The sequence below is a fragment of the Orcinus orca genome, chromosome 12, assembly GCF_937001465.1.
Source record: "Orcinus orca chromosome 12, mOrcOrc1.1, whole genome shotgun sequence".
NCBI lineage: Eukaryota > Metazoa > Chordata > Mammalia > Artiodactyla > Delphinidae > Orcinus > Orcinus orca.
In genome coordinates, this window is record NC_064570.1 from 31,280,361 (window position 1) to 31,308,076 (window position 27,716).

Genomic DNA, 27,716 nt, shown 5'->3' on the forward strand with positions numbered 1-27,716 from the left:
TGCTGTGAACGGGGGGTCACGCACAGGCTGGCTGGCACCTTTCAAGCACAGTGCACGAAATGCATGGGGGAAGTTCACCTTGGGAGTGCATGTTACCAGTCCAGCTTTGTTCTTCTAAAGTGGCTTAGGTAGGAATATATCTACTATAAGTTCTCAAAGTGACAACTGGGAAAAAAAAAAAAATTCTGTGTAATCAAATGAATAAACTTTTTATTCATTAATCTTGAAGTTCTGCAAGTAAACCTATTTTCTCCTAATGGGTTATCTCCAGGGTTTAGAGTCTGAAGTAACACGATCCCATCCTTAATGTACGTTCACCAGAACAAATATTCATCGATCTGGCATTAAGTCATTTGGCCCTGTGTCCACAATTTTTTTTTTTTTGGTGGTGCGAGAGAGTGCCAAAATCCATGCAATTAGGAATGTGGTCCACTTAAAATCTTCCATTTGAGAATATGGTAATTAATGGGTTTGTTTTGATTAAAAAGAAAGAATAAATGAAAGAAAGTAAGAAAGAAAAGAGGAGGAAAAAAAAACCTAGCCACCCAATTAGGAATGTAAAATGTATCGTATTCCCCGTGTCACAGGAGAACGGTTTTTTGTTTCTTTTTCCCCCTTCTTTTTGGGTAGTACATGGCAGTGTATTCAGTGGAGAACTGCAATCCTCAGTAATTTGACTAATCTGTTCGGTTGCTTTCAGCAGCTTTGATAACTGTTGGAAATGTATTTTTGCATAACTTACTAAAATGCTCTGAAGTGTAATACATAACATTGCTTTGAACAAGTGCAAGAAATGTGCCTGATCTCAAGCCACAGTCATTTTTCCATGCCATGCAAAGATTTTTAGATTTTCATGAGATTTTGCAAATGGCGATAGCAGCTCATAGATGAGCTACTATGCTTGTGCATGCATATGGAATATCTCATTTAATCAGATGCATGACCTGTTTCTCTGGGAGTAGTGGGATTGAAAGCTATAATCCACAGGTGGCCCCATGATTTTTGAAATATAAGAAAACATTTAAAATTCAGTTAAAACTGTTTTCTGAATACTGCCTTTTATTTCCACAAATATCATTTCTCAGGGCCAATCTAAAAAACCCCACAAGTGACATTTGTCAGGGCCTATTTCAGTGAAAATTGACCTGGTAGTTTTCCTCGCATCTTTTTATAAGGACTGTTTGGTATGTGGGTGGCTTTTGTGCTTGGCAAGTACGTGAAACCAATATGACGTTCATTTATTTTAGAGAAAGGCCAAACAGAAGCAGCCTCTGGAAGCTGTTCCGTTTATTCCATAAGGATTAAAAACCATTGCTGAATTTCCTGAAAAAAGCCAACCGTTGGTCCCCCTACCCCCTTTTTTTGGGATGATCCTGAACTGGATTCCTGTCAGGCCAAATGGGCTCTGAGTCCACCTTTCTCTATTTTCACTTGCTTCATTATATTACAGAGTGCAACTCTAGTAGTAACCCTAATCAGAAAGGTAAATTTGCAGGAACAAAGTCATGGGCTGCATTTCAAATCCAACTATTAGAAAGAAGGGTTATTGGCCATGTTGAGTATTAGTTCCATAGCCTCCTTCTACTGATTTCTTAAACAATTCTAAACAGAGAAGAAGTCAGAACCCTTTAAGACAGGAATCATAAAAAAAATGCACATTGGTTTTATTTTCAAATTTGGACAAACTCATATTCCTAGGTGATGATATGGCTTTTGAGACTTGGCATTTTTCTTGCTTTACTATGTTTTTTTAATCATAAGTTTACTTTGTCTTATTTTTTGGTTTCATTTTTTATTTTTATCCTATTGGGTTTTTTTTTTTTTTTTTTTTGTGTTTTTTCCTTTTGGATTTTTTCCCCTTTATTACGTTACATATTGCTAGGACCTGGATAAGGCCCAGGAAGAAATACTGAAACACCAGGCTAGCATTAGTGAACTCAAGCGCAATTTTATGGAATCCACACCCGAACCACGCCCTAATGAATGGGAAAAACGACGTATCACACCTCTGTCCCTACAGACACAAGGGGTATGTCACTAGCTATTTGTTGGCTGTATGTCTCAATCCAGCTGTTCAGTAAAACTTAGGTTGCTAATCTATTATGTTGATTCTCAAGACGTTACAAAATGTTCCCTTTTTTTAAAAAAATGTAACTGCTAATAATTTTTAAAATACTAAATATTTATTAATAATGTGTAATACTTATTGACGTAGTTCTTGGGTAAATTGTATGGGTTTCGAAATACCTTTAGAATAGTTTCACTATTTTACTCAAGTAAATTGGTAGTGGTGAATTATTACATAGGGCGACCTAGAAACTGATGTATATTGTATTTAGTAAGTTAATTATTGACTTCTGAAATAAGAGAGTTTGTTTAATAATTAAAGAATTAGTGATTAAGGGGATGTAGGAATGTAGACCATATTTAGAATGGTTTAAGGTAATTACTGTGAAGATAAAGAGCTAAATTTAGCTTTAAAGACTGATGAGCCCTGTTGAAAACTTGTAAAATGTTAATTATACAACTTAATACTGAAACTTCTTAGTAATGAAATGTAGATTAGTACTTTAAGAACATTTTCATCCATAACATCTCTCCAAACTCATTCTTTTTCTTTCCATGGTTTATTTCTCTCCGCCACCACTATAAGCATTGCCTTTAGAATATGTTCTCCAAATATTTCTTCATTCTCATCTATATCTGTTCTTTTTGATGCTCCAACATCTCTCCTGTTGTCAACCAAGAACTTCATGGGCTCGTTTATTTTACCTGAGGGAGATAGTGATCATACTCTATTTAATACGCAGTTTTAAAAAGTGTGTTCAGGTGTTACCCTACAATTTCCTCTTTCCTCTTTTCCTTTCACCCCTCTCTTCTTAAATTCATTATCTAGTCTGACTTGAATGTTACCAAATTGTAGGCGTTTGATTTATATATTCTTAGGCTATTTTTATTCACCTTTTCTTAAAAAGCAAAGCTGTTGGTTACTTTAAATTTCTAAGTTTGTGACAGTGAAAGGAAAACAGCTCTTTAAAGCAGATGAGCAAAAGTGATTGCTAAAAACTGAAAAAGCTTTTGACAATATTAAGATTTAAAACACCATAGCAGGGTCTTCTGAAGTTGTATACAACTTTAATTCTTATTTTCAGCTTTTCTGAAGATATTAATGTCCATATTTCAGAATCAACTCTAGAGCGTTGTGTTTTCTGGGGAAACAGTGTCTGATGACGTGCTGGGATTGTGTCCTCTCTTTATGTGCCGCTTCATCTGGTTTGTTCCGCTGACCCACACAGTCGTTTTATGTCTGTGTTGCTATAGATGTAATTGTACTTGTCTTATTTGTTGATCATGTCTACTGTTTAAAACAATAGAGCAAAGGAGACCATCTTTTCAAGGATATTTTATCCATGACGGAGAAGCATCAGGTGGCGGCCGCATGGACAGTTGAAGAGAAAGCCCAGGAGGCAGACAAGGTGTTCACCTTGCATCCTTGGATCTACTCTTGCTTTTTCCCCTCTTCCTTTATTTCTGTCCACAGCCATAAGATACTCCTTTTTCCTTGTGTATCAACCTAAATTTTTTAAAATAAACTTTTGAGTGCTTAAAAAGTAAAATAGAAACATAGGATCATTAGGTGAGAAGCACCATATTGCAAAAGTACTTTATTTGAAAATCCACAATTTGAAATGCAGACATCTCAACCGATGTAGGTGATAAATGGCCCCTTATTTTGATGGATGTGGCTGGCAGTTGGGAAACCATGATTTCACACGAAAATGCACTGTTTGTACAACGCACACCGTGGTGGTGTTAGAGTAAAGAATTACGTGTGATTTAGGTTACCGTTCTAATTGCATTTGGAAACCTTTTGAATTTTTATTTTTTAAGATTTTCAACGGGCTAAAAGATTTTGGTGTATGCAGGCAGCCCCTCGGATCTCTCTGTGCTCCTGCGTATATGAAATATCTGGCATCACTAGGGAAGTTAGCTTTCCGTTGCTTTTACATTGTTATTCTATTTCTAGTGATTTTGCTTAGCCAGCTGGTCAGCTTATTGTTTGTTGGGACTAGAATGCTTAGAGTCTAGTGGAGGAGATAGCAGACGTGCAAATTAGTAACTAGAAAATTTGGAGCGCTAAGTAGTATTAAGGAGATGAAATACTTGTCGAGTTAGAAGGTGATTGGGAAGGCTTGGGAAGAGATAGCATTTGAGTTGAGGCCTTAGTGATGAGAAGGAGGTGGACGTGTGAAGTTTTTTCCATGTGTAAGGAAGAGCAGATGCAGCCCCAAGACAGGAATTGATTTAAAGGACTGAAAGACCAAATGACAAGGTCTGAGAAAAGTCAAAGAGGTCAGACTCCAGATCTTGGCAGGATCTTCAAGAACGTATTAACAATTTGGAGTTAATTATAGGAGTGATGGGAAACTATTGGAGAGCTTTAAGCTGAGTAGTGCTATAATCCCACGTGTATGACAGAGACCCCTCTGGTGCTGGTTGAGGAATGGATTATAGGGGATGGGAACGAGAGCACAGATTGGAATAAGGAGGAAGTGTTTCCCTTCCACCAAGTCTGATTTTGTTAGTTGGTAGAGAGTATTACTCATCAGAACATACAGTGGGATGGTGGGGGAGGCAGATTAAGTGGAAGATGAAGCCTTGTACTAAGAGAATCTGAGATCTGGTTGAGATGAAATATTTCTGGAACACTGCAAATGAGAAACATAACGTCATAAAGCTAAACCAAGTGACATCTTTATATACTTTAAAGGTTAGCTTGAAATCCAAAGCCAATCAGACTTTGCGTGTAAAATGATGACTTTAATATCATATGCTTTGAAATATTACATAGTTTTGAAAATCTGTCCTCCTAGAAGCGAGTCAGATGACATCATTTGATCAATTTAAAGTGATGTCCTTGCAGTAGGAAACTTTGGGATTTTGGTGACAGTGTTTAAAATGATCATTTTTTCTGGATGTCATCGTTTAGGGGAGTGTACAATATAAACCATGTACAATGAAAACCATCCATTCGTTATTGTAGAAGTTAACGTTAAAATGATGTTATGTGAAATTTAAATCTGGAATTTATCCACTGCTAAGCTCCTAAACAGTTTATCTACGCTTGAAGTTACTGCTTTTTTCTTATTCTTTTCCTCTCCAGCACATGCAGGAAAATACGTACGTACGTACTTAACACACATATGGACTGTTGTAACTGCAGTCATCCATTCACCCAACAAACATTTTTTGACCACTTACACTGTATCCGCCCTGCGCCAAATAACACATCATTGCTATTAGTTGAAAGTTAAGTCTGCTGGAGTGTTTTGACTTTTAACAGAATGTCTTTTAAATTTCTGTCTTTGTTACATCTTCATTTTGCTACTTGATTTTTCAGGGTGTCCTGATTATCTTTAAATTGCAGTCCTTAAAAAAATGTAAAATAAAAAATTATGCATAAGAGTATAATTTGACCAAGTTTTCCAAATGTCTGTAATGTGTTTTATAGATTAAAAAAAACAGTAATAGTTTCTTGTTTAGAAATCAATACATGAAACTTTCAAAATGGTTTCAGTACATTATGAATAATTTTGAGAGTAGAGCAGAAAATTGGAAACCAAATCATTTAGTCTTTAATAGGCAAATAACTATTGTATATCCTCTTATGTATTGTGAGAATTATGACACACTTGAACTTGTATAAAATATGAGTTTATATTTTATATAGAAGCTCCTGAGTCTAGTAGAGATTACATACGCTGGACTTTTAAGGTAATTTTGGAGATATTTTATTGAATAATTAGATGCATGGCACTTATTTCAACTCTCCAGTGATCTCTGACCGGCTAGGACACCATCTCCACCCACCCGACCCTAGGGATGATGTAATTATTGGAGATTGTAATTAAGGTGAAATTGTCCAGAAGCTGGTTTTCTCTCCTGAGTACTGTGCTTACGCACCTCGCCTTCCTCATCTGGTCGTACCTTCCCTTCACCCCAGTTAGTGCACTGTCCCAAGGGGCATCCCAGAATGCCATTCATTTATTCATTCATTTATCTATCTTTAAGATCTCTGAGCAGTGGGTTTTATTAGGAAGTAATTCTGGCACACATCTGACGTGAGGGGGAGCTTCATGGTGACTCTTAACCATTGGCATTCTAGGTACCTGGGATAGTCCCCAGCTTACCTGTTGTGCCCTCAGGCAGATTAAGGACTGTCATTTAAGGGCCAGAAATATGAAGATTAAATTCGCCTTAATAGCCTTTCAGGGATAGATGATTTTCACATTGCTCAGAGTTTCCCCCTCTGAGTTTGTCTTCCTGTTTTAGAGTTTTTTTTTTCTTTACCTGTTTCTTGTTGAAAAAAAAAAAAGATACTGTTTCTTCATTCCATGGCATATTTAGCATGTCTGAGGGAATTTCAGTGGGTTACCGTCAAAGTGCTTTCCATACAGACAGAGTGGTATGGGGCAGGGGAGAGGTCGTAGGAGCTGAAATGGTTAGTGAAGGCCATACACAAAACGTGGAATATTAAGTGGACCTCAGAGAGATGACAAGATTGGTAAGGCCCAGAGTGCCTGGGGAAGGGCACTGGAGGCAAGGGGTTAGGGACACCGAAGCTCTAACACAGAAATAAGTGTAGCAAGTGCAGGGGCCACCGAAGAGGCTGTTCTATGCAGAAAGGCCTGCGCCGAGAAGCTCCCTTGAGAATATACAGAGCAGCGTTTGACGGATGAGTGGGTTGGTCATGCTCAGCTTGTGATAAAGTTTCAGTGAGACACTAAAGAGTTTTAGCTTGTTTCTGTAGGTTAGAGCTATCAACGATTCTCAAGCAGGGTGGAAAGCTGTCATTCAGGCCAGTGGCCACAGACGCCTGCTGCAGAATCTTTCAGAATCCTTGCCTTTCTTTCAATTTATGCTGCTCTGTGATTCTTTCTTGCGTAACCTTTCCTTTCAATAGGTCACTGCTGTCTGTTCTGACTTATTGTTAACTCTTTGCTCTTCCTTTTCTGACCTCTCTAGAGCCTAGAAGAGGAGATAACATCAATTTTGTTTAGTGAAAAGGGCTTTTCTGATAGCGTGAAAGCCTCCTTCACCTCAGCCACCACTTGGACAGCAGAGGGCACTGTTGTGAACTCCAGTGCGCCTTCTGAAAAGCTTTCTTCCTCGCCCTTCTCACAGTTGCCTGAGGTGCATTTTACTTTGTTTCCCCTGTTTTTAAAAGCCACGTATAAGAGTGATTTTTATTTTTTGAGTATTAAGGAAGCCCTTCCTCCAGTTCTTTCACTGGTGCAATTAACTCTTCCTTGGAGAAACATTCAAGAAATAATGACAGAATTTGGACTCGAGGAAAAGATACTGATTGGATGTTTCTCTTGCTTCCTTTCCCTCCACCCCAATCTGCCTAACTTCAGAGAATCATTTAAACCACTAAGGCCCAGAGTCTGAGTTGTTATGTGGAGGGAAACCTTCAACCAAGTAGAAGCTAATTATTTTTTGCAGAAAAGTTTTCAAAGCCTAAATGTCTTTTAAACATCTTCTGATGGTTTATTATTTTAAAAATCCTGCTTATATGGAAAAATTTGAAGTGCTTGCCATACTCAGTGAAATAATTATTTTCATTTTTTTGGAATGACCCCTAAGGGATTCCCTGAACTTGGGCAGAACCCATCTGGCCATTTGAGGTTAAGTAATAAAAATAATGATAATGAAATGTCTCCTTTAGAAATGTTCTGATCACTGGCTATCTTTATTTATAAAGAAGTTTATAAGTAGGCACAGTTAAATGTTACCCATTTACCAAAATAGATTCAGAGATTTTCAGTTTAACATCTGAAACCTCTGGGTTTTCAGTAAACTTGGAAGGATGGCTCTCTTGGTCTGTCAGTAACGTGATTTACATGGTATTAATTTTGAGCAATGAAAACATGCCCTTACCATGCCTTTAAGAATAACAGGGCAGATCATGGGGCTTCCCTGGTGGCACAATGGTTGAGAGTCCGCCTGCCGATGCAGGAGACACAGGTTCGTGCCCCGGTCCGGGAAGATCTCACATGTCGCGGAGCAGCTGGGCCCGTGAGCCATGGCCGCTAAGCCTGCGCGTCTGGAGCCTGTGCTCCGCAGTGGGAGAGGCCACAGCAGTGAGAGGCCCGCATACCACAAAAAAAAAAAAAAAAAAAAGAATAACAGGGCAGATCAAACACAGTGTGTGAGTATATGTTGATAGGTGCCCTTTCAGGACCTTTTGCTCGTGGTTGTCCATGTTGCTGGAGCACATAAACATGAGGTCGTGTTATCCGTTATAGGAAACAGCTCCAGCCCAGTTAGTGTCTTGGCAACTTCACAGCAAGGCCTGTTTCTGCCCAGAGGGTTCAGGGGTGCAGTGCTCTTCATTCAGCATCGAGATACTTTCTTGAATAAGTAGGGCTACTATCTCTAGCTGAATTTTTAAAGTTAGAGCACAAGGCATTAGTGCTACCCGAATGTCAAAAAGTTGGCTAGGCTTTATGTAAAGTAGCCTTTTAAAAAAAAATAAGGAAAATTTTAATCTTTAAAAACAGACTCCTTTGTGAGAAAGTTTCTACCCTGATTATCAATACTATAGCATAGGAAGTTATTTACTAATGTATTTCGTCTTCAGGCATTTATTGAACATTTAGGTCCTGTACTTAACCGGAGTAAATCTAGTCCCCCCAAAGTAGGTGCCTGCAGAGGCTAGCAATGTGCATCTCAAATGATAAACTGGGTCCATTTCAGTTTTCAAATGGAGGAGCTAAATTCTAAGAGAACACACTTGGAGCCATAACTGACATCCATCCTAATGTTATAATATCCCTTTTGCTAATCTGTCGCACAGTTTGGGATGTTAATAACCATTTCTGAAATGACAACATTTTTATGTTAATAACTGTCTGAGACAATTATAATTTTGCCAATTAAAGCTGATTTTTAAACAAGCCAGCAAAAAACAAAGGCATCCTCGTATTAATACTATATTCATTTAGGAATTAGGGGTTCAGGCCAGGATTTTTTTTTTTTTTTTTTTGGTCTGATTAAAATCAAACTGTCGAATAGATTTTAAAAGTCTTAACATTTAAACTTTAAAATAATGAGTAAGCTCTGGTATAATTCCATTTTTTCCCCCTACCTTTTCAACAAGAAGGAGCTTATAGATATAAGTATAATAAAACCATTTCGTCTCTTTGGGACGATGCTAGCAGTTTTTGTGTTTTTGTTTCCTTCCCTAAGCTTCTTGCATTTGTCTGGATTGTCCTTCATGTGACCTCGGGCAAAGGTTTTTGTAGCTGTTGATTCTTGCTGTTCTGTCTTTGCGGTGTCGGATGTTTGTTTTGGTGGGTGTCGAGGTAAACCTTTATTGATTCTGTGTCCTCGGTTGCTTTTTGTTCCGCAGAAATGCGCTCCTGAGTCGGAAGGGCCTTGCGCCGGAGCCAGTGATGCTGTTAAGGTTCTCCCCTTTTCCATGTTAACACCATTGCCCGACGTGTCCAATCCCGCTCACGTTTTCACCCGCTTCCCTTTCAGTCCACCATCATCATCATCATCTTTGCTTTCCTCCATGACATGAACCTGCCATCGGTTAATTTTGCTTGCCGTCGTTTTGATTTATTCATCTATTTTTGTTTCCCCCTCATCCATTTTTGTTTCTGTGCAGAGTTCACTTGAGACTCTGAATATAGTGGAGGAGAAGAAGCAGGCAGAGGTTGGGAAAGACGAAAGAGTAACCCCGGCAGAGATGAACGGTAAAGAGCCGTCCCCTGGGCATGGTCCTGGGGAGATGCGGAAGGTGGAGCCGGGGACGCAGAAAGACCCCACCCCCCTGTCTTCTGAGAGCAGCAGCGAGAGCGAGGAGGAGGCGGAGGACGTGGGGGAGTACCGGCCCCACCGCCGAGCGCCTGAGGGCGCCATCAGGGAGGAGCAGGGAGAGTATGAAGAAGAGGTGGACGAGGCACCCGGCCCAGCAGCCAAGGTAGTAGAGAGGCAGGACCCAGTGCCAGCAGCCAGCGCGGTCACGCAAGCAGGTGCCAGTGTCGGCACAGTAGAAACAGTGACCCAGGAAAAGGGAGCGGGCCCCCAGATCCCTGCCGAGAAGAGTGTAAACGAAGGCGCTGTTAAGCAAGACGTGAGCGAAGAAGCGGAGGACAAGCAACAGAAAGTTAACGGAGACGTGGCTCCCGTTGACATTGATGTTTTGCCACAGATTATCTGTTGTTCAGAGGTAAATGGGAGACCCAAGCGGGAGCCCAACACTAGAGCTGTTTCTCAGGCGGAGCCACACCTGCCTCTCTTCTTCTCCTGTCCTCCCAGGTCTCCTTCAGCTTTTCCGACAGGATTCTGATTTTGATCTCTCACGGGAGGAAGGGGGAAGGCCCTGCTCTGTCGATTTTCTGCCCTCTCGGGTCACGGTTTCTGGCGTCTTTACCACAACTGGATCACCCGATAAACTTTCCAACAGCAGCCGTGTCATTTTTTCCCTTCTCATTTCACGTTGAAAATTTTCTTTGCATGTTTTTGGATGTTTTTGATGGTTTATCTTCAGTTGCACTGTCTCCTCATACTCAATGCCTTTTTGTGCATTAGAAAATTGTGTATGTATTGTTGAAAAACGGGCAGTGTGTGTGTGTTGCTGGTGTCACGACTGGATTTGACTTTCTGGCTCACTCTCTCTCCAGTTTAAGATTTTCAGAATGGCAGCAGGCTCCGATTACCACGATGCTCTGAATTCAGCATCTGGCCTGATGAAAACATTATTTCTTGAATACCCCTGGCATTTCAGGTTTTAGATGCCAGGGATTGTACGGTCTGGTCAGGAGACGTAGCTTTCCTTCTGGGCGGCGAGAAGCTAACAGGATACCCTTCTCTTCTCGTTCTGTCCTCTCATCAATTCTGGATTATTTGCAAGTTTGATCATGTGTTTTGTGAGTTGTCTCCATTGGGTATGGGTCTTTTCCTTTTTCTCTTCAAGAAAGAGAACTTTCCATACTCCTCTTAGCTTAAGTCTTGGTCACTAGGTGCAGTGTCTCTGATTTGGGCGTCAAAGTTGTGCTGAGGGAGGATTTACTTCCATGTGAGTGTTCCTTGATTAAAATTCAGTGCCGACAGTAGAGGGATTATCCATATTTGCTCTCTTTCATGGGGTAGAAAATCTTGAAGTGACTTTGTCTTGAAATAATTAACTGGATTTATGTTACTTTTAAACTTCCGATTTCACTTCAGAGAAGACATTTTGAAAGTCTTCGAATGCCTTAAACTATTATTTTCTGCATTTAATATACAGGTTATTCCTCTTTAAATAATTACACTTGGGAATTTTCTCTCAAGGAAAGCACTGTAGTGCTTTGGTAGTAGTATAGTCTGATGGTGTATTAAAGATACACGCTCAGCAGACTGCAGTGTTAACAGGCATTGTTAACAGGCAATGTTAACAGGCAATGTTAACAGGCAGTGTTAACAGGCATCTCCTTGAATGTTTTAAATGGTTCAGAGCATTAATGCAACAATGGTGGAGTGACTCTACAGGTATATAACGTTTTAACTTATGTAATACAGAAGAAACACTGCAAGATTTAGACAGGTATAACTGAAAACCATCCTGCTTGAAGGTATTCTTTCTGAAAATGGGGTCTCCTTGTCAGTAGGGCAGAAAAGGCTTTTTGGGAAAAGAGCAAATCTTAGCCTACTGACCAAGTGTGCCAATTAAAGGCACACACGCAAACCTTACAGCCTTCACACAAACTATATGCTTCTTTAAACTGTAATAAAAATTGAGGCAGGTCACTTCTCATCGCTCATTCTGTTTTGTTTTGTTTTCAATTTTATCATTACTTGCTTAAAGCTAAAGTTTCCATATCACTGTACGCCAGGCTTGACACGTAAGTAATTTGGGACCATCATAATCTGAAGCCCGCCACGATTTAGGGAGCCATTATGCTAGCTTATTCTTCATAGATATCTATACACATATATATGATATTTGAAGGAAAGTGTTTTTCTTTTGTTTTAGATGATTTCCTTTTACTCTTTTCTTTTGTTCATGAGTGTGTGTTTGGATATATTTCTTACAGTTATTTTTGAAGCCTCCATTAAGCACTTTTATTTTATTACCTCTAGAATTTATGTTTCCCTTCCTTTTCACTTCAGCCACCAGTGGTAAAAACAGAGATGGTAACAATTTCAGATGCCTCACAAAGGACAGAAATCTCCACCAAGGAAGTCCCTATTGTCCAAACGGAGACCAAAACCATCACATATGAGTCTCCACAGGTACAAAGTCTCTAGACTTGGACTGTTTGAGTTCTTTTTTACTTAGTCTTTCTGTTTTCGTTCTGTCTTCTCCTAGTTTATGTTTCTGACTTTGACGTAGCTTTTTATATCTCCATTTTATAACTACTTCAGCAACGTAACTTGCTACAATAAAATTGGTGACCCATTGATTATGGGGGGAAGCATGCATGTGATTTTTTAGGACAGGCAGTACCAATGTTGTTGTCTTATTATTCTTATGAGCCATCTCTGGCTTGATGTATCCAGGAGTGTTTATGTACACTTGGGAAACAGATCATCTTACAAAGTTCGTTGGATCTGATTTAATTTATGGATTCGTAGGATTTAATTTAGGCTTTTATCCCCTCCTCCAACTCCACGAAGACAGAGCCATTCAACTCACTCTTGTTTACAGGTACACACATAATGCACACACACCTGTGCTTCTCCTCATGTGGGATTATTTTCTGAAAAACATGTGTCGCCATTCTTATGTAAATGTGATACTGTGCGTCTAAATAATGATCAGATTCGTGTGTTTGATTTTAGGTATTCACACATTGATTCTGTAAAGATTTGAAATATGATATTTAACCTTAAGGGTAACAAAAAAGGGGAAAGTAGTCATCATTTCGAAATGGAACCGTTTAGAAACTGGGACAACTCTTTTCTCAACTGAGAAATTTAGTGTTCTAGTAGGATTGTACCGTGGTGGAGGATGGCAGATTACTGTCCTCTCGAAATATTTTTTAAAGGTGTAATGCGTTTATGTGTGAAACATTCCTTAAAATCATTTTAGATATGCTCTCCGTAAATGTGCGTAGATCCCACATAAGCACAAATAGGTTTCTTATGAACAGGTGTGGTAGGAGAGCGTGTACTCACGTGTTTCTGTTGTGGTAAGTGCCCTTGTAAAGAAGTAGAGATGCGTGACCCAAGTTCGAGAGATCTCCTCCTAACTTACAGTAAGAAAGACTCTGCACTTTCCAGTTATTTCCTGTCAGTGTCAGGAAACTGGAGATAAATGTGTTTGATGATCTTAGCATAAACTCCTAGCCTATTAATGTGCTTCATTATTTCCCTTGGTAAACTCTAGAACTTTCTAGTATCAAAGTAAAGAAGTTAAACCCTATATAGACATAGTATAAGGTTTATATATAAGCTATATATATACACACTTATATAGAGAGTGCGTGCACATGTGCGCACACGTGTGCATACGTATTGAAATACATGTAGCCGTGTATACGCACAAACTATTACAGGAACCATGTCATTAAAAAAAAATCTAGAGATAAGCAATTAACCAAATCGCTTAAGCTTAGTCTATCCTGGTCAGGTTCTGTTGCTTAGTAATCTGAGAAAACGTTTATTTTCACCCACCTGCACTTAAAAAAACAACAAACTCAGCACTTCTGGTCACTGTGGAAACTTCTCTGCTTGGTTCTCTGCTTTCTTCTTCTAGCTTCTGTAAATGGCCCTCAGCCAGATTTTCTCACGACTCCCCTGTAGATCTCAGTCCCACCTTCTACGTCCATTCTTTGTTTTTTCTCTCTCCGCCCAGGGTTGGCTTCTCCATGTGCATTTAGCCCTTGACTTGACTCTGTTTATAAATGCCAGCCAATCTCTGATCCGTAAATCACCACTACAGACATGCAGAGGAGGATAGGCAGCTAGCGTCTTCTGCCGCCTCCTTAGGTCTTAAAAGCTGCATGTTCGATGGGGAGGGGTCTTCTCTGACAACGTAACAGAAGTTAAGCTTTGCTTTGTGTTTTCCCCCCAACTCTTCAAAGATTGATGGCGGGGCTGGTGGTGACTCGGGCACGTTACTGACTGCACAGACCGTCACATCCGAGTCCGTGTCGACGACGACAACCACACACATCACCAAGGTAAAGCAATCCAGGGGAATGTACGCTGCCAACAAAATCTTTTCTGAATGGTTTCTTTGTTCCTATTCACACTTCCGATTATTACGCACAGTGCCAGTGGAATAAAAATGCCTAGATTTAAAGTGTGCAAGAAACTGGGCTCCACTGACATTTGTATTTAAACCAAATCCAAATTGCAAATTTGTAAAGTACAAGGGGGTAAAAATATGTTCTAAATAGCTATACTTAAGGCAGCTGTAGGAGCAGAGGGAACCTAATAAAATTGGAAGCCTAGCTTTGGTAAGTACAAGTCAGCTCTCCTGACTGAAGCAAGGAAGTGAAGACTGCCATTGAAAATTTTCACCGAGTTGTTCAAATCATATACATTTCCCCCATTGATTTAAGATACTAGTGTGTCGATTTGGAGCATTTCTCCAGATCACTCTCTAAATGTTTAACACCTGATGACCAGCGATCCTCAAAGTGTGGTCTCTGCACTGTCAGCGGCAGTCTCACCCAGGGACTTGTTAGCAGTGTGAATACTGTGACCCCACTCTGGATCTTCTGAAACCCCAGGAGTGTTTAGGAAGCCCTCCACGTGATTCCAGTGCGTGACATGGTCATCACCTTTCTAACCCAGCATTATTTTCCAGTCGTTCCTTTTTGCTTCTGCTTCTCACGTTTGGTTAGTGCTTGAAGGTCTCAAATGTATCCCTTGTGCCCTCCTCACGCCACATTTCAACAACAAAAAAAATTTTGTGAATTAAAAAATGTCCCATAAGTGCAAGATGGTATTGGTGTTCATTTTAAAGCATATCAAGTTATTAAGACCTAATGATCTTAGCGATCAGCCTTGTTTCTTACGGTGAAGTGCGATACCTGTGACCGTGTGTAAATTTATCAGTGTTGTAGAGGTTGAGTGTGCACTTTCTCAGGACTGGGTGGTATTTGCTCATTGTTTAGAGTGTCACAGGCATATGATCTCTCAGCCTCTATCATGCCCCAGGCTTCTGTCACCTCGCTCCAAGCCAGTAACTCTGTGGGCAGTTCACCCAGGAGCTCCTACCCCCGGGTCTCCTCACAGCCTTTGTTCAGCCACATTCCATGTCCATGTCACAGCCACGTGCAGAATCAAATCAAACACTGGATGAAAATCTTTATATCGCCCTCACACATTACCTCTATCTTAAACCAAGTCCAAGTCTTCTTTTTTTTTTCTTTATTATTGCACTAAACCAAATGAAGAAAATCACTATGATGCCAGTCAATTTCCCAAACCTAAACTAGATGCCTAAATTATTAGCATTCCTTATAAACTCTACATAAAACAAACAACTACTTCTCCTTTGCTCGCTTCTTTTCAAAAATTGGCCAATTGGAAGTGAAGAAACTCAGGAAACTGTAACGGAATGTTCCAGTGGAGTTGTTTGGATTAAATGGCATCTGTTGCATCTTAATCTCACCTGAATCTTGATAAGATAGTTTTTAAGGTTGCTTTCAGTTTAGGAGTGCTTACAGATGATGCTACACTTTGAACGATCGGATTCTCTATGGAGCTTAAAAATAAAGAAATTTCTAGAACATCAATCTTCCCTACCCAGTGTGAATTGCTTAAGGATGATCGGAAGGTCTGGGTGTGCGCCATCTCTGTTTTCTCTGATTATGTGTAAACATGTTTTAGTGATTGCTAATCCTCCCTCCCTTCTGTTTCTTTATGACCTTTAGACTGTAAAAGGTGGAATATCTGAAACAAGAATTGAAAAGCGCATCGTGATCACGGGAGATGCAGATATTGATCACGACCAGGTAAAGACTTGAGCTTCTGGTTCTGAAACTGGCCGCGTTTATTTTCTAAGTTTCTGTCATCGTGTCATGTCCCTGTATCAAATCGCTTCTCTCAGTACCTCCTTCCTAGGTGAATGCACCTCCTAAGCTTGGCATAAAGACCCTTCACAGTCTAGACACAGCCTGTCCTTTCAGCCTTCCTAGCACTGAGTTAGCACAAAATGTGGGTTGTTTTTCATTTCACACTAGCTGTACATGCACCTTTGGCTCACGATAATCAAGAGGATTTTTGGCAACCGTCAGGCATTCACGTGGGCCTGGTTTAAAGGCAAGTCGTCAGTTACTGACGAATAAATGGCAGTTAAACGACACTGGCTTCCAAAAAAATAAGGAAAGCCACTAAGTTTGACTTATGCCTGCTTTCAGGAACTTATCAAGTATTTTTTTATAGCATTAGAAAAGTTGGGCTATTCACTTCTAGATGTTTTCTCCTAGTTATTACTATTATTGAAGGATAAGAAAAGGTAGTATAAGGTCTCTTACAAAGTGAAAATTTATATGTATTCAGAAAAGATTTTTTAAAGAATTGTACTTCCATTCTACTGTTAAGCTGAACAGGTGACGAATGGAACCGCTGGAGACTTGGAGAGTAGCTTTAATTTTAGACTGCAGTCCCAAGTGATGATGAGAATTTTTTGTTTTGTTATTTTCTGAGTGATTTTAACTCAGCTCTAAAGGAGACCAAGCTCTTTTCCTTTTACAATAATTTGAAGAAATGGAAATGTTCAGTTGACCAAATGTTCAGTTGTCCTCAGCTGGGGAGTAGGAACAAATGATAGTCACCCAGCTTTGAACACAGAAATTTTAGAGAACAAAATTTCTCGTTTAAGAAAGGCTTGCTGTAAGAAAGGCCAAACAGGAATAGATTTTCTTCTATGCCTAAAAAGAAAATTACTGTTTTTTAAAACTCCTGTATATATAATTTTACTTACATATTTCATAATTTTTTTTTTTTTTTTTTTTTTTTTTTGCGGTACGCGGGCCCCTCACTGTTGTGGCCTCTCCCGTTGCGGAGCACAGGCTCCGGATGCGCAGGCTCAGCGGCCATGGCTCACGGGCCCAGCCGCTCCGCGGCATGTGGGATCTTCCCGAACCGGAGCACGAACCCGTGTCCCCTGCATCGGCAGGCGGACTCTCAACCACTGTGCCACCAGGGAAGCCCTCATAATGTATTTTTAAAAATTCCTTGACAGTTATTATAGGTTAAAAGGTTGCCCTGACTCTGAATTTTGACTTAGTAATAGAGCTTCCTAGTAGATGACTATACATGTGTCTGTTCACCACTAGAAAATGAATTACCTGTGTGGAAACCAAGCGTCTGGTTTCCCATACAGAGGATTTATTCTACTTCTCTTCACTGGGACAGTTTTGAGTTGCTCTGACCTTAAGTTGGAGCAAACCGTATTCTTACTCTTTTTTCCTCTGGGACTCTCGCTCAGCATTTATTGAATTTCTACAGTGTGCTGGGTAGGAACCCACATTCTTTGGCCTGATAGAAGGTGAAAATCGGGGTCCTCTTCCAGCCTTTGTTTCGTCTGCCCTCTGTCTCCACCAAACAAGGCCCTTTTAGGGTTTCAAATGCCACTTTTTCCCTTGAGGGGTTACTTGCAGGTTTTATTTTATGTGTATTCTTCCGTCCCGTTTTTCCTGAAAACTCAAATCTAGATAGTAATGCTTCTGAACGGCAGATATTAAAAACACAGTCTGAAACGTAAGTTCCAAAATAACAAAATTCCTAACTCTCCCATTAGAAGAAAATCATGACGCTGCAGCTTTAGCTGTTGCTGTGAGGACGCACACCTTCAGCCCATTTTAAAACTGAAGTGGGGCGAGGGGCCGGGGGGAGGGATAAATTGGGAGTTTGGGATTAACAAGTGCACACACCACTATGTATAAAATAGATAAACAACAAGGACCTACTGTATAGCACAGGGAACTATAGTCAATATCTTGTAATAACCTATAAGGGTAAAGAATCTGAAAAAGAATATGTATATGTATAACTGAATCACTTTGCTGTACACCTGAAACTAACACAACATTGTAAATCAACTACGATTGAAAAAAAAACAAAAAAACCCAAAACTGAGGTCAGATATCCAAATGAAGAGAACAGATATTTACCTTTTTCATGTTTATTTATAAGATGTCATAAACGTTTTTGAGTAAATGTAATTGTGGCTTCTGGTATGCTTGTCACCAGGAGCTCATGATGAGTTCGCTTTCCCCTTAAAGCCTGTAAATGAGATGGTGGAGCTATTTAAAAGTAAAGGAGGGAAATTAGTTCCCTGCCACAAACTGATGTTGATCATGCAGTGACTTTAATGTCATTGACACCTTTTCAGTTCCTTGCCTACATTAAAAGAATTTTAATAGTGGAAGGAAACCCTTCATCTGAGCAGGATAGGAAAAGAAGGAATCTCTTTTGTGCTGGCAAATGAAAGAGGCTTTGCAGCTTCTACACCCGGTGCTAGTTGTGGCTCTCAGCTCCGTACCCGGGAGGCATAAACAACACGGAAAAGTGTATTTCTTTCTAATAAAATAACTTCTCAATTTGGCCGTGCAATGTGATAGTTTTCTCACAGTCTTTACTGTTCCCGCAGTGAATTAACATTTTACGGTATTTAATTACGTGTACCGATATTATGGAAGGAAAGGAACTAAGGGCAAACTGACTTCAAATATGTTTGAAGATGATAATAGCAGTTTTCCATTTTCCCTACTTTTCTGCTAATTAAAGCATGTTTCACGCCTGCTACCTTCCCTTGGGTATCATGTATGTTTCCTCTTTGACAGGTGCAGGGTTTAATGTAGGCAGGTCTTTGTAATGAACATAAATTCAAAGTAGCTGAGACGTTGTTCTGTAGCCACGTTGGCTCCCACCAGAGCTGTCCTTTCTCAAATTGGATTCCAGAAACCAGCAGGGACTAGACCGTGTTGATTGTTCCAATCTCCCTCTTGCCTCTGAACGCAGACTTAGAGCCTCCCTGATGTACTTGGTCGCCTTCCCCACTCACACTGCAGTTAGTACACGGCAGCACTTGCTGTCCTGCTCTGAGACGAGGTCCCCACTCTGCTCCTGCCCACTGGGCTGCCTGCTCTCCCCACGTGGCAAGCAGTTGTGCTGATGCTTAAGTGGAAGCCTGGTCCCCTGTCTGATCCTCTCTTGTCCCAACACAGGTAGGTTGCCAGAGTTTGTTCCCCAGTGGAAATTTAAGCACCCTCAAGTGTCTTCCAAGCTTCTGAGTGAAAAGTCTTTGGCGTAAAAATAATTTTGGGGGGTAGTTTTATCTTTCTTTGTGGAATGCGGCTCAGGGTTTTGCTCAGTAACCTTCCAGCTGACGGAAATGATATTGCAAACAAGAAATGCAGTTGTCCCCAAAGGCAGGTGACAACGCAGCAGGAAAATTGTGCTGCTTTTTTCAAATGTATGTTTTCCTTATGAGATACAGCAATCTCTCTCCTAGTAGGATTTCTTTTTTGTTTTCAAGTTCTTTCCTAGATTTTGAGTGTTGTTCCGTGCAGTTTTCTTTTACTTTTCCCCCCGAGACCTCTTTAAACATCTTTCCCTCTGAAAAACAGGATCTTTCCACTTTGCCATAATCCTTGTGTACAGTTTACTTTCTGATCAAACTCAGAGAAATCTTGTCTGCTTTCTCACAGCCTCATCCAGGGAAACGCCCATGAATCAGTGGAGGGGCAGCCCTCTCCTGCCCTGTAGCCCCCTGGCAGGATGGTCCTGAGGAAGACCCATTAACCTTTTTGCCTTCACTGTTTCCACCTGTAAAATAGGGAGCTGTATTTTATTATCTAAAAGATTAGTCTCTCTCTTTTCTTTAGCTTTACTGATTGATTGTCGTCATTGTTGCTTGTGGTTTTAATTGTTCTATGTCCTAGAAGCTAATAGATATTTTTCCTGCAACATTCCTCAAGCAATTACTGAGAGCCTAAGAGGGCAAAGATGAGCAGAGCCTGGTCTTGCACTGTGAGTTTTTTTTTTTTTTAATTTTATTTTTTTTAACATCTTTATTGGAGTATAATTGCTTTACAGTGGTGTGTTAGTTTCTGCTTTATAACAAAGTGAATCAGCTATACATATATCCCCATATCTTTTCCCTCTTGCGTCTCCCTCCCACCCATCCTATTCCACCCCTCTAGGTGGTTACAAAGCACCGAGCTGATCTCCCTGTGCTGTGCGGCTGCTTCCCACTAGCTATCGATTTTACATTTGGTAATGTATATATGTCCATGCCACTCTCTCACTTTGTCCCAGCTTACCCTTCCCCTCCCTGTGTCCTCAAGTCCATTCTCTAGTAGGTCTGCATCTTTATTCCCGTCCTGCCCCTAGGTTCTTCATGACCATTTTTTTTCTTTTTTTTTTTTAGATTCCACATATATATATATATATATGTGTTAGCATAGGGTATTTGTTTTTCTCTTTCTGACTTGCTTCACTCTGGATGACAGACTCTAGGTCCATCCACCTCACTACAAATAACTCAATTTCGTTTCTTTTCATGGCTGAGTAATATTCCATTGTATATATGTGCCACATCTTCTTTATCCATTCATCTATGGATGGACACTTAGGTTGCTTCCATGTCCTGGCTGTTGTAAATAGAGCTGCAATGAACATTGTGGTACATGAGTCTTTTTGAATTATGGTTTTCTCAGGGTATATGCCCAGTAGTGGAATTGCTGGTTGTGTGGTAGTTCTATTTTTAGTGTTTTAAGGAAATTCCATACTGTTCTCCATAGTGGCTGTATCAATTTATATTCCCATCAACAGTGCAAGAGGGTTCCCTTTTCTCCACACCCTCTCCAGCACTTATTGTTTGTAGATTTTTTGATGATGGCCATTCTGACTGGTGTGAGGTGATACCTCATTGTATCGTTGTAGTTTTGATTTGTATTTCTCTAATGATTAATGATGTTGAGCATTCTTTCATGTGTTTGTTAGCAATCTGTATATCTCCTTTGGAGAAATGTCTGTTTAGGTCTTCTGCCCATTTTTGGACTGGGTTTTTGTTTTGTTGATACTGAGCTGCATGAGCTGCTTGTAAATTTTGGAGATAAATCCTTTGTCAGTTGCTTCGTCTGCAAATATTTTCTCCCATTCTGAGGGTTTTCTTTTCATCTTGTTTATGGTTTCCTTTGCTGTGCAAAAGCTTTTAAGTTTCATTAGGTCCCATTTGTTTATTTTTGTTTTTATTTCCATTACTCTAGGAGGTGGGTCAAAAAAGGATCTTGCTGTGACTTATGTCATAGAGTGTTTTACCTATGTTTTCCTCGAAGAGTTTGGTAGTGTCTGGCCTTACATTTAGGTCTTTAATCCATTTTGAGTTTATTTTTGTGTATGGTGTTAGGGAGTGTTCTAAGTTCATTCTGTTAGATGTAGCTGTCCAGTTTTCCCAGCACCACTTATTGAAGAGGCTGTCTTTTCTCCATTGTATATTCTTGCCTCCTTTACCAAAAATCAGGTGACCGTATGTGCGTGGGTTTATCTGGGCTTTCTATCCTGTTCCATTGATCTATATTTCTGTTTTTGTGCCAGTACCATACTGTCTTGATTACTGTAGCTTTGTAGTATAGTCTGAAGTCTGGGAGCCTGATTCCTCCAGCTCCGTTTTTCTTTCTCAAGATTGCTTTGGCTATTCGGGGTCTTTTGTGTTTCCATACAAATTGTGAAAAAATTTTTTCTAGTTCTGTGAAAAATGCCAATGGTTGTTTGATAGGGATTGCATTGAATCTGTAGATTGCTTTGGGTAGTGTAGTCATTTTCCCAATGTTGATTCTTCCAATCTGAGAACATGGTATATCTCTCCATCTGTTTGTATCATCTTTAATTTCTTTCATGAGTGTCTTATAGTTTTCTGCATACAGGTCTTTTGTCTCCTTAGGTAGGTTTATTCCTAGGTATTTTATTCTTTTGGTTGCAATGGTAAATGGGAGTGTTTCCTTAATTTCACTTTCAGATTTTTCATCATTAGTGTATAGGAATGCCAGAGATTTCTTGCACCATGAGTTTTGAGGCAACTGGGTAATTTCAGGTATCACTCGAGTGTGGAGGGCATACACCACCCTGGAGGCTTCACATCATTCTTTCAGTCCATACATCGAACCTTAACATTATCTTTATAATCTTAGCATAAGTCTCAGGTTGCAGATGAGAGTCCTAAGGTCAGAGAAGATCTGTTTTCTCCGCGTCTCACAGTGCGTGCCAGGCTGAGTGGGATTCAGAGCCAGCGTGTTTCTCCTACGTGTATCATTATTTGGCAGTGGACTGGAGAAATGGGAAACCTGGGGAAATGAGATGCATTCTCTAAAATGAAAAAGGAGCCCATTTCAAATCTCTTGCTTCCTCAAATACAGCAGTGAAACTGTCTTGGCAGGAGGAGGGATGGATCCCAGGTGATGGCTATGCTCGTGTACAGCCATCCCGAGAAAGAGCCTCTTCCTCTACTCACAGTGCTCTCTCCTGACCCCACAGGCGCTGGCCCAGGCCATCAGGGAAGCCAGGGAGCAGCACCCCGACATGTCGGTCACGAGGGTTGTGGTGCACAAAGAAACCGAGCTGGACGAGGGGGAAGAGTAAGGTAAGAGCCTCGTCATCGGGGCCTTTCTCATGACTGTTCTGTATTCCTGAACCTGCCGAGCGATGTGAAAGGCACGTCTGCATCATGGTGCCTGTCTCCTACAGTTCATCTGATCTTTCAGACTTTTTCATCTCCAAGTACATCTGCTCGGGTGACCTGTATATAGTTAACTATAAACTCTGTGGACCCACGGGCATCGTGTGGTGTTAATAACTGCCATGTATTGAGAGCCGCTAATAATCAACATTTATATGTTACTTTACTATTTGTAAAGCGCATTAATATAAGTTATCTCAATGTTCACAAAGAGCCTGTTAGGAAGGTGCTATTGCTTTCGTTTAGATGAGGGATTTTTGTCGTAGGGGCCCAAAGGGGAGATGAGTTAATCTTTTAAATGGAGACATTAAGAACTCTGTATCAGAGAAGGAACCATAAAGGAAAAGATTGCTTTGACTGTATAAAGAGGTAAAAATTTGAGCCAAACCAACAAAAACAAAAGTAAAAGGTAAGTGATAAAGTTCAACGTACCTGGCAGAGACAGGATTAATATCCTGAATATATTATATTAAGAAGCTCTTATGTGTCATCAGAAAATGTAAACACTTAAGTAGAGGATTAAGCAAGTAAACCATGTAGAAACGAAGTGAATAATGAGCAAAAAGTATTCAGCCTCATATTGTTTACATCAATACAAATGAAAAATTCACTGCTGAATCTGGCAAAGTTTACGTTTTTAGCCAGGGTTGGGAAGGTGGGGGGGGGGCGGGGAATATACTTATGCTGCTGTATCAATTAGTAATATTTCCTGGAGGGCAACTTGGCAAAAACCCACGTCAGACATGCTTACCGTTTAAACCACTGTGAGAAATTTATCTTAAATAATCAGAGACGGATACAAAGATTTACCTACAAGAGTATCACATGTTTATATATACTAGCAAGAAATTTGAAACAATCTAAATGGCCAGCGGTAGGGAGTGGTTATACATTATGCTGCTTCCATGTGATGGCGAAGTACAGATAGCCTTTAAAAGTTGCGTTAAAGGGTTCTTAAAAACTGAGTAAGTGTTCCTGATCATGTACGTATTAGGGTTTTAAAAAGCAGGTTTTATCACACAGCACATATACTTAATATTGCATTTTTGTTTTTAAAATGATCCGTACATTGGTCAGTTGATAGATAGATCCCCACTGGAGGGGCTGGTCACATAACCCGTCTTCCTCCTTGTGGCAAGGCTAAGTGCTCTCCCGTCGTAGGGCGTGAGGGGTCCTACCAGTGCACAGCCTCCCCTCTGACTTACTAACGTTTGCCAATCTGACAGATATGAGATGGCGTACAACTTAAGACATACGACCTGTAACTTAGTGCCATATAACTTTCTTGGTCATACAGATTCTTGATAGATTCTGGATACTAATCCTTTGTCAGTTTTATGTGTTGCAGATATCTTTGTGGTTTGTCTTTTATTATCAATATAGGGCAATATATTAATATATTGAATGTAGTATTTAATATGTTAATATAGTTGAGTTATCAAGCTTTTCTTTATGGCTTATGCTTTTTCCATATCCTGAGGTGTTAAAGATATTTTCAATCCGGAAATTTTAATGTTGCCTTTCATGGATCAATCCTTAATCTATCAGAAATTTTTTCTGTGTGATTAGAAACAGTGATTTGTTTGTTTCCCGTATAAGCAGCCAGCGTTCCAGCCCTGTTTATTGAAGAGCCCGTCCTTGCCCCGTCTAGTCTGCGGGTCAGACATCAAGTTTCTTACATGCGTGGGTGTGTCTCTGAGCACATTCGTTTCTATCAGTCTGTGTGTCTGTCCCTGCCCCAGTGCCATATAGGTTTAAAATGAGAATTGGTATCTAGGAGCACAACACTCCCCAGTTCTTTCTCTTCAAGAATGTCTTGGCTGTTCTGGGCTCCTTCTGTTACATATAAATTTCAGAATCAGAGTGTTAGGTTCTAAGATATCCTGTGGTATTTTGATTGGAATTGCATCTACTCTGTAGCTCAGTATACTGAGAATTACGTCTTTATGATATTGTCTTCTTTTCCACAAATATTAACATCTTTCCATTTATATAGATCTTCTTTAATGTCTTTCAATAAAATTGTATAATTTTTTTCCCCAGAAGCTGTTGCTGGCATAGGGAGATACAACTAACTTTTCAATACTGCTCTTATATCTAGCAACCTTACTCTTTATGTTTTAGATGATGTTTTCAACACAGGGTGTATAAAGGGCCTGCGAGCAGAAATCATTTAAAGTTTTAGCACAAGCACAGCATCTGTTTTACCTGAATTAATGTGCTATGTTACATGCAAGTCTGAGAACATTCTTAGCTAGGAGTCAGAAGATCAAGTACTGTGTTTTAATCTTGCCAGATCTCAAACTATGGGACGTTGGGTAAGTCAGTGGGGCTGGTACAATCTACCTTTTCTGCTTATATATAATATGACAATGAATGGGAAAATTGAGTGTTGTACAAATGTAAAAATAATGCGTATTTCTCCTCTAAATTCTATGAATCAGTTACTTAATCAGGAATATGAGACAAAAATTAGTGACCACTAGCATTACCAGCACTTCACCTTCATTTGTGGTATTTTAATAAGCTTTAAAATAAATTTGTTATGTCATTGATTCTTAACACCTTATATTCATTTGTTCAGTGGACACACACACACACACACACACACAGCCTTTGAAGTTTGCCTGTCTCGGAGGCCATCTTTTATAAGCAGCCTTGTTAAACAAATTTAGGAGGTTAAAGTGTAAATTCACGTGTAAGATGAGCAAACTGGATAAATTTGGAAAGATTCATTTATTCATTGAAAAATATTTAGCAAGTGCCAAAGCATGCTAGGCCAGCTTAGGCAGTGAGGATTAGGATGGTCACATTGGTAGACAGCACAGTCCCGGTCCCCTTTCTCAGGAAGGATCCACTCCAGGAGGGGAGGTGTCAGTATTAACAAATAGAATGTAATTGCATATCTGATAAATGCTCCGAAGGAAATAATGTGAGATGAGAGAACCAGATGGGGGGCTTGAACTGTTATCAATTTAACCTGTTACTTGAGAAATAGAATTTGAGTTGCAATCTGAAGGACAGATGGGAGCTACCTCAGTGTCTTCTCACAGTCATTTTAGCATCTCCGCTCCTGACTGGCCGCACTTGTTCTTGAAAAATTTCCTTTGCTGATGCCCGTCAGGGCTGGGAAGAATGTGTTTCCACTGTTTCAGCTACCCTCTGGCTGCCCTGCCAGAATCCCACAGAGGCAGCAGTGGCTCAAGGCAAAGAGCAGGACCAGGACGGTGTCCCAACGTCAGAAAAGAAGAAGAAAGAACTATTTGTGATGTATCGGTCCCATCTCCCTTTTCGGGCGTGAAAAGCTCTCCTCCTGGTCTGACCTGACCTCTTCCTTTGGAGTAGCTCTGACCTCTTGATCAAGCATTGAGCGTGGCAGGCAGGGAAACAGAAAGACGGTCAAAGAACAATGTGCCGAGGACTGAAGTCCCGGTCTGCTTCCCCATGCTGGGCGGTTGCCAGCGGTGAGGCAGAGGGGCTGCGTGCAGCTCCACGAACAAGAAAACGCTTAGAGGAGCACTTGCCTTGATCTCTGTATCGTTTTTATTTCCTCTTAAGGGCTACTCCCTCCTGCTATTTTATTCTGAATGCATATTTATGAGCCCTTGAGTGGACACAAAATGTTACTGACCTCGTCACCACTAGAATGGTGTCCCCGCTGGTCCTGATGAAAAGGTAGAAGAGCCCAGGCTTGGGGGTGTGGTCTGCGCGGCCCGAGAAGGAAGGAGCCCCAGCAGGGGGAATGTGCGACCCTGCTTCAGCTGGTGCCGTAAGCTCTGTGAACGCAGACTTCAGACGAGCCTCTCAGACTCCTGGAGTAATCATTGACGTTGCATGAAAAAGTGAAGGACGCCTCCTTTTCATCGGAAAGCAGTGAGCGGCCCAAGGATCACATGATGCAAGAGCAGCCTCTCACCCATTCACTCATTTTATTCCTTTTTGTCGTTACTGTTCATTATACAGGTATTATGGAAGTCTCATTAGGTATCATCTACTGTTTTACCACTGAGATTTCAAATCAAGGTCTGTACTCACAGACAATAAAGCAGTGGTAGCAGCATGGAGTCTCCAGTTTCATCAGAGGTTCTGGACTGAGTTTCGTGGGAACAAAAAGGCGAGATCTCTGAATCAGGATGGGGCATCAGAGATGGCTTCTCATGGGAGCTTCACGGCGAGTTGGAGTGAGCCCAGGGAAGGAAGGCGTGGAAAGGGGGCGATTCAGGCAGGATCTGGTATTGTGCACCAGACACTCCAGGAACAGGGCAAATCAGGTGCAGCTGCCTCGCAGGGCACTTGTAGCAGAGTCACGGGAGATGAGGGCGCAGAGGGGCAGAGGCCCGATCACAAAGAGTCTTAGAAGCCAAGCAGGAGGCTGAAATTTATCCTGGAAAGCTGTAGGGGTGCTCCTTTGTATTTGAGAGATGGTGAGGAGATAAAGGCTTGTGACTTTTTGACCGTTTGCATGAGGATACGGAAGTTAGTGAGTTGGGAGGACAGAGGAGTGGGGAAAAATGCCAGATAACGCCCAGGTTTCTGGCTTGGACAAACGGGTCAATGGTGATACCTGTAATTTCAGTCGTGGAACACATGGATTTCATTTTTCACATGTCATGTGCAATGTGGCCAGTCCTTTCAGTTTAGCTGTCTTAAAGCAAAGATGCGTTTTTTGTTCTCTGGTACTATAGGAGAGACCAACTGTCATGGGAATTATAGTGGAAGCTTGGAAGTGAATGTATAAGGCTCTGTCTTACACACACACACACACACACACACACACACAGACACACACACACACACACACACACACACACACACACACACACACGACATGGTTAATTGGAAACTTACCAGATAGTCTGAGTGTTAAGAGGAAGTGTAACAGCAGATTTGCTGGGTTCAAATCTACTTCTTAGTTGTGTGATGTGTGCCGTTTATTTCATTTCTCTATGCCTCATGAACTGGAGGTGATAATAGAATCTACAGAGGGTTTGTTACTAAGGCACGTTGTAAGAACTTTTTATAA

The 27,716-nt window shown here is 40.6% G+C and overlaps 1 protein-coding gene across 26 annotated transcripts in view; it reads left to right on the forward strand.

Annotated features, from left to right (window-relative positions):
* EPB41L2 (erythrocyte membrane protein band 4.1 like 2) overlaps positions 1–27,716 on the forward strand; it is a 266,005-nt gene that overhangs the window by 173,989 nt on the left and 64,300 nt on the right. For 10 of the 26 annotated variants that reach the window (XM_033407295.2, XM_033407235.2, XM_033407221.2 and 7 more), the window contains 9 exons: positions 1,883–2,029; positions 3,375–3,476; positions 7,027–7,194; positions 9,416–9,469; positions 9,677–10,240; positions 12,163–12,285; positions 14,079–14,177; positions 15,882–15,962; positions 22,492–22,597. In XM_033407295.2, coding sequence (XP_033263186.1) covers positions 1,883–2,029; positions 3,375–3,476; positions 7,027–7,194; positions 9,416–9,469; positions 9,677–10,240; positions 12,163–12,285; positions 14,079–14,177; positions 15,882–15,962; positions 22,492–22,596 — 1,443 coding nt within the window. In that variant the 3' untranslated portion in view covers position 22,597. The remainder of the gene's footprint in view (positions 1–1,882; positions 2,030–3,374; positions 3,477–7,026; positions 7,195–9,415; positions 9,470–9,676; positions 10,241–12,162; positions 12,286–14,078; positions 14,178–15,881; positions 15,963–22,491; positions 22,598–27,716) is intronic. The other 16 variants (XM_033407332.2, XM_033407348.2, XM_033407343.2 and 13 more) reach the window with 12 other exon arrangements.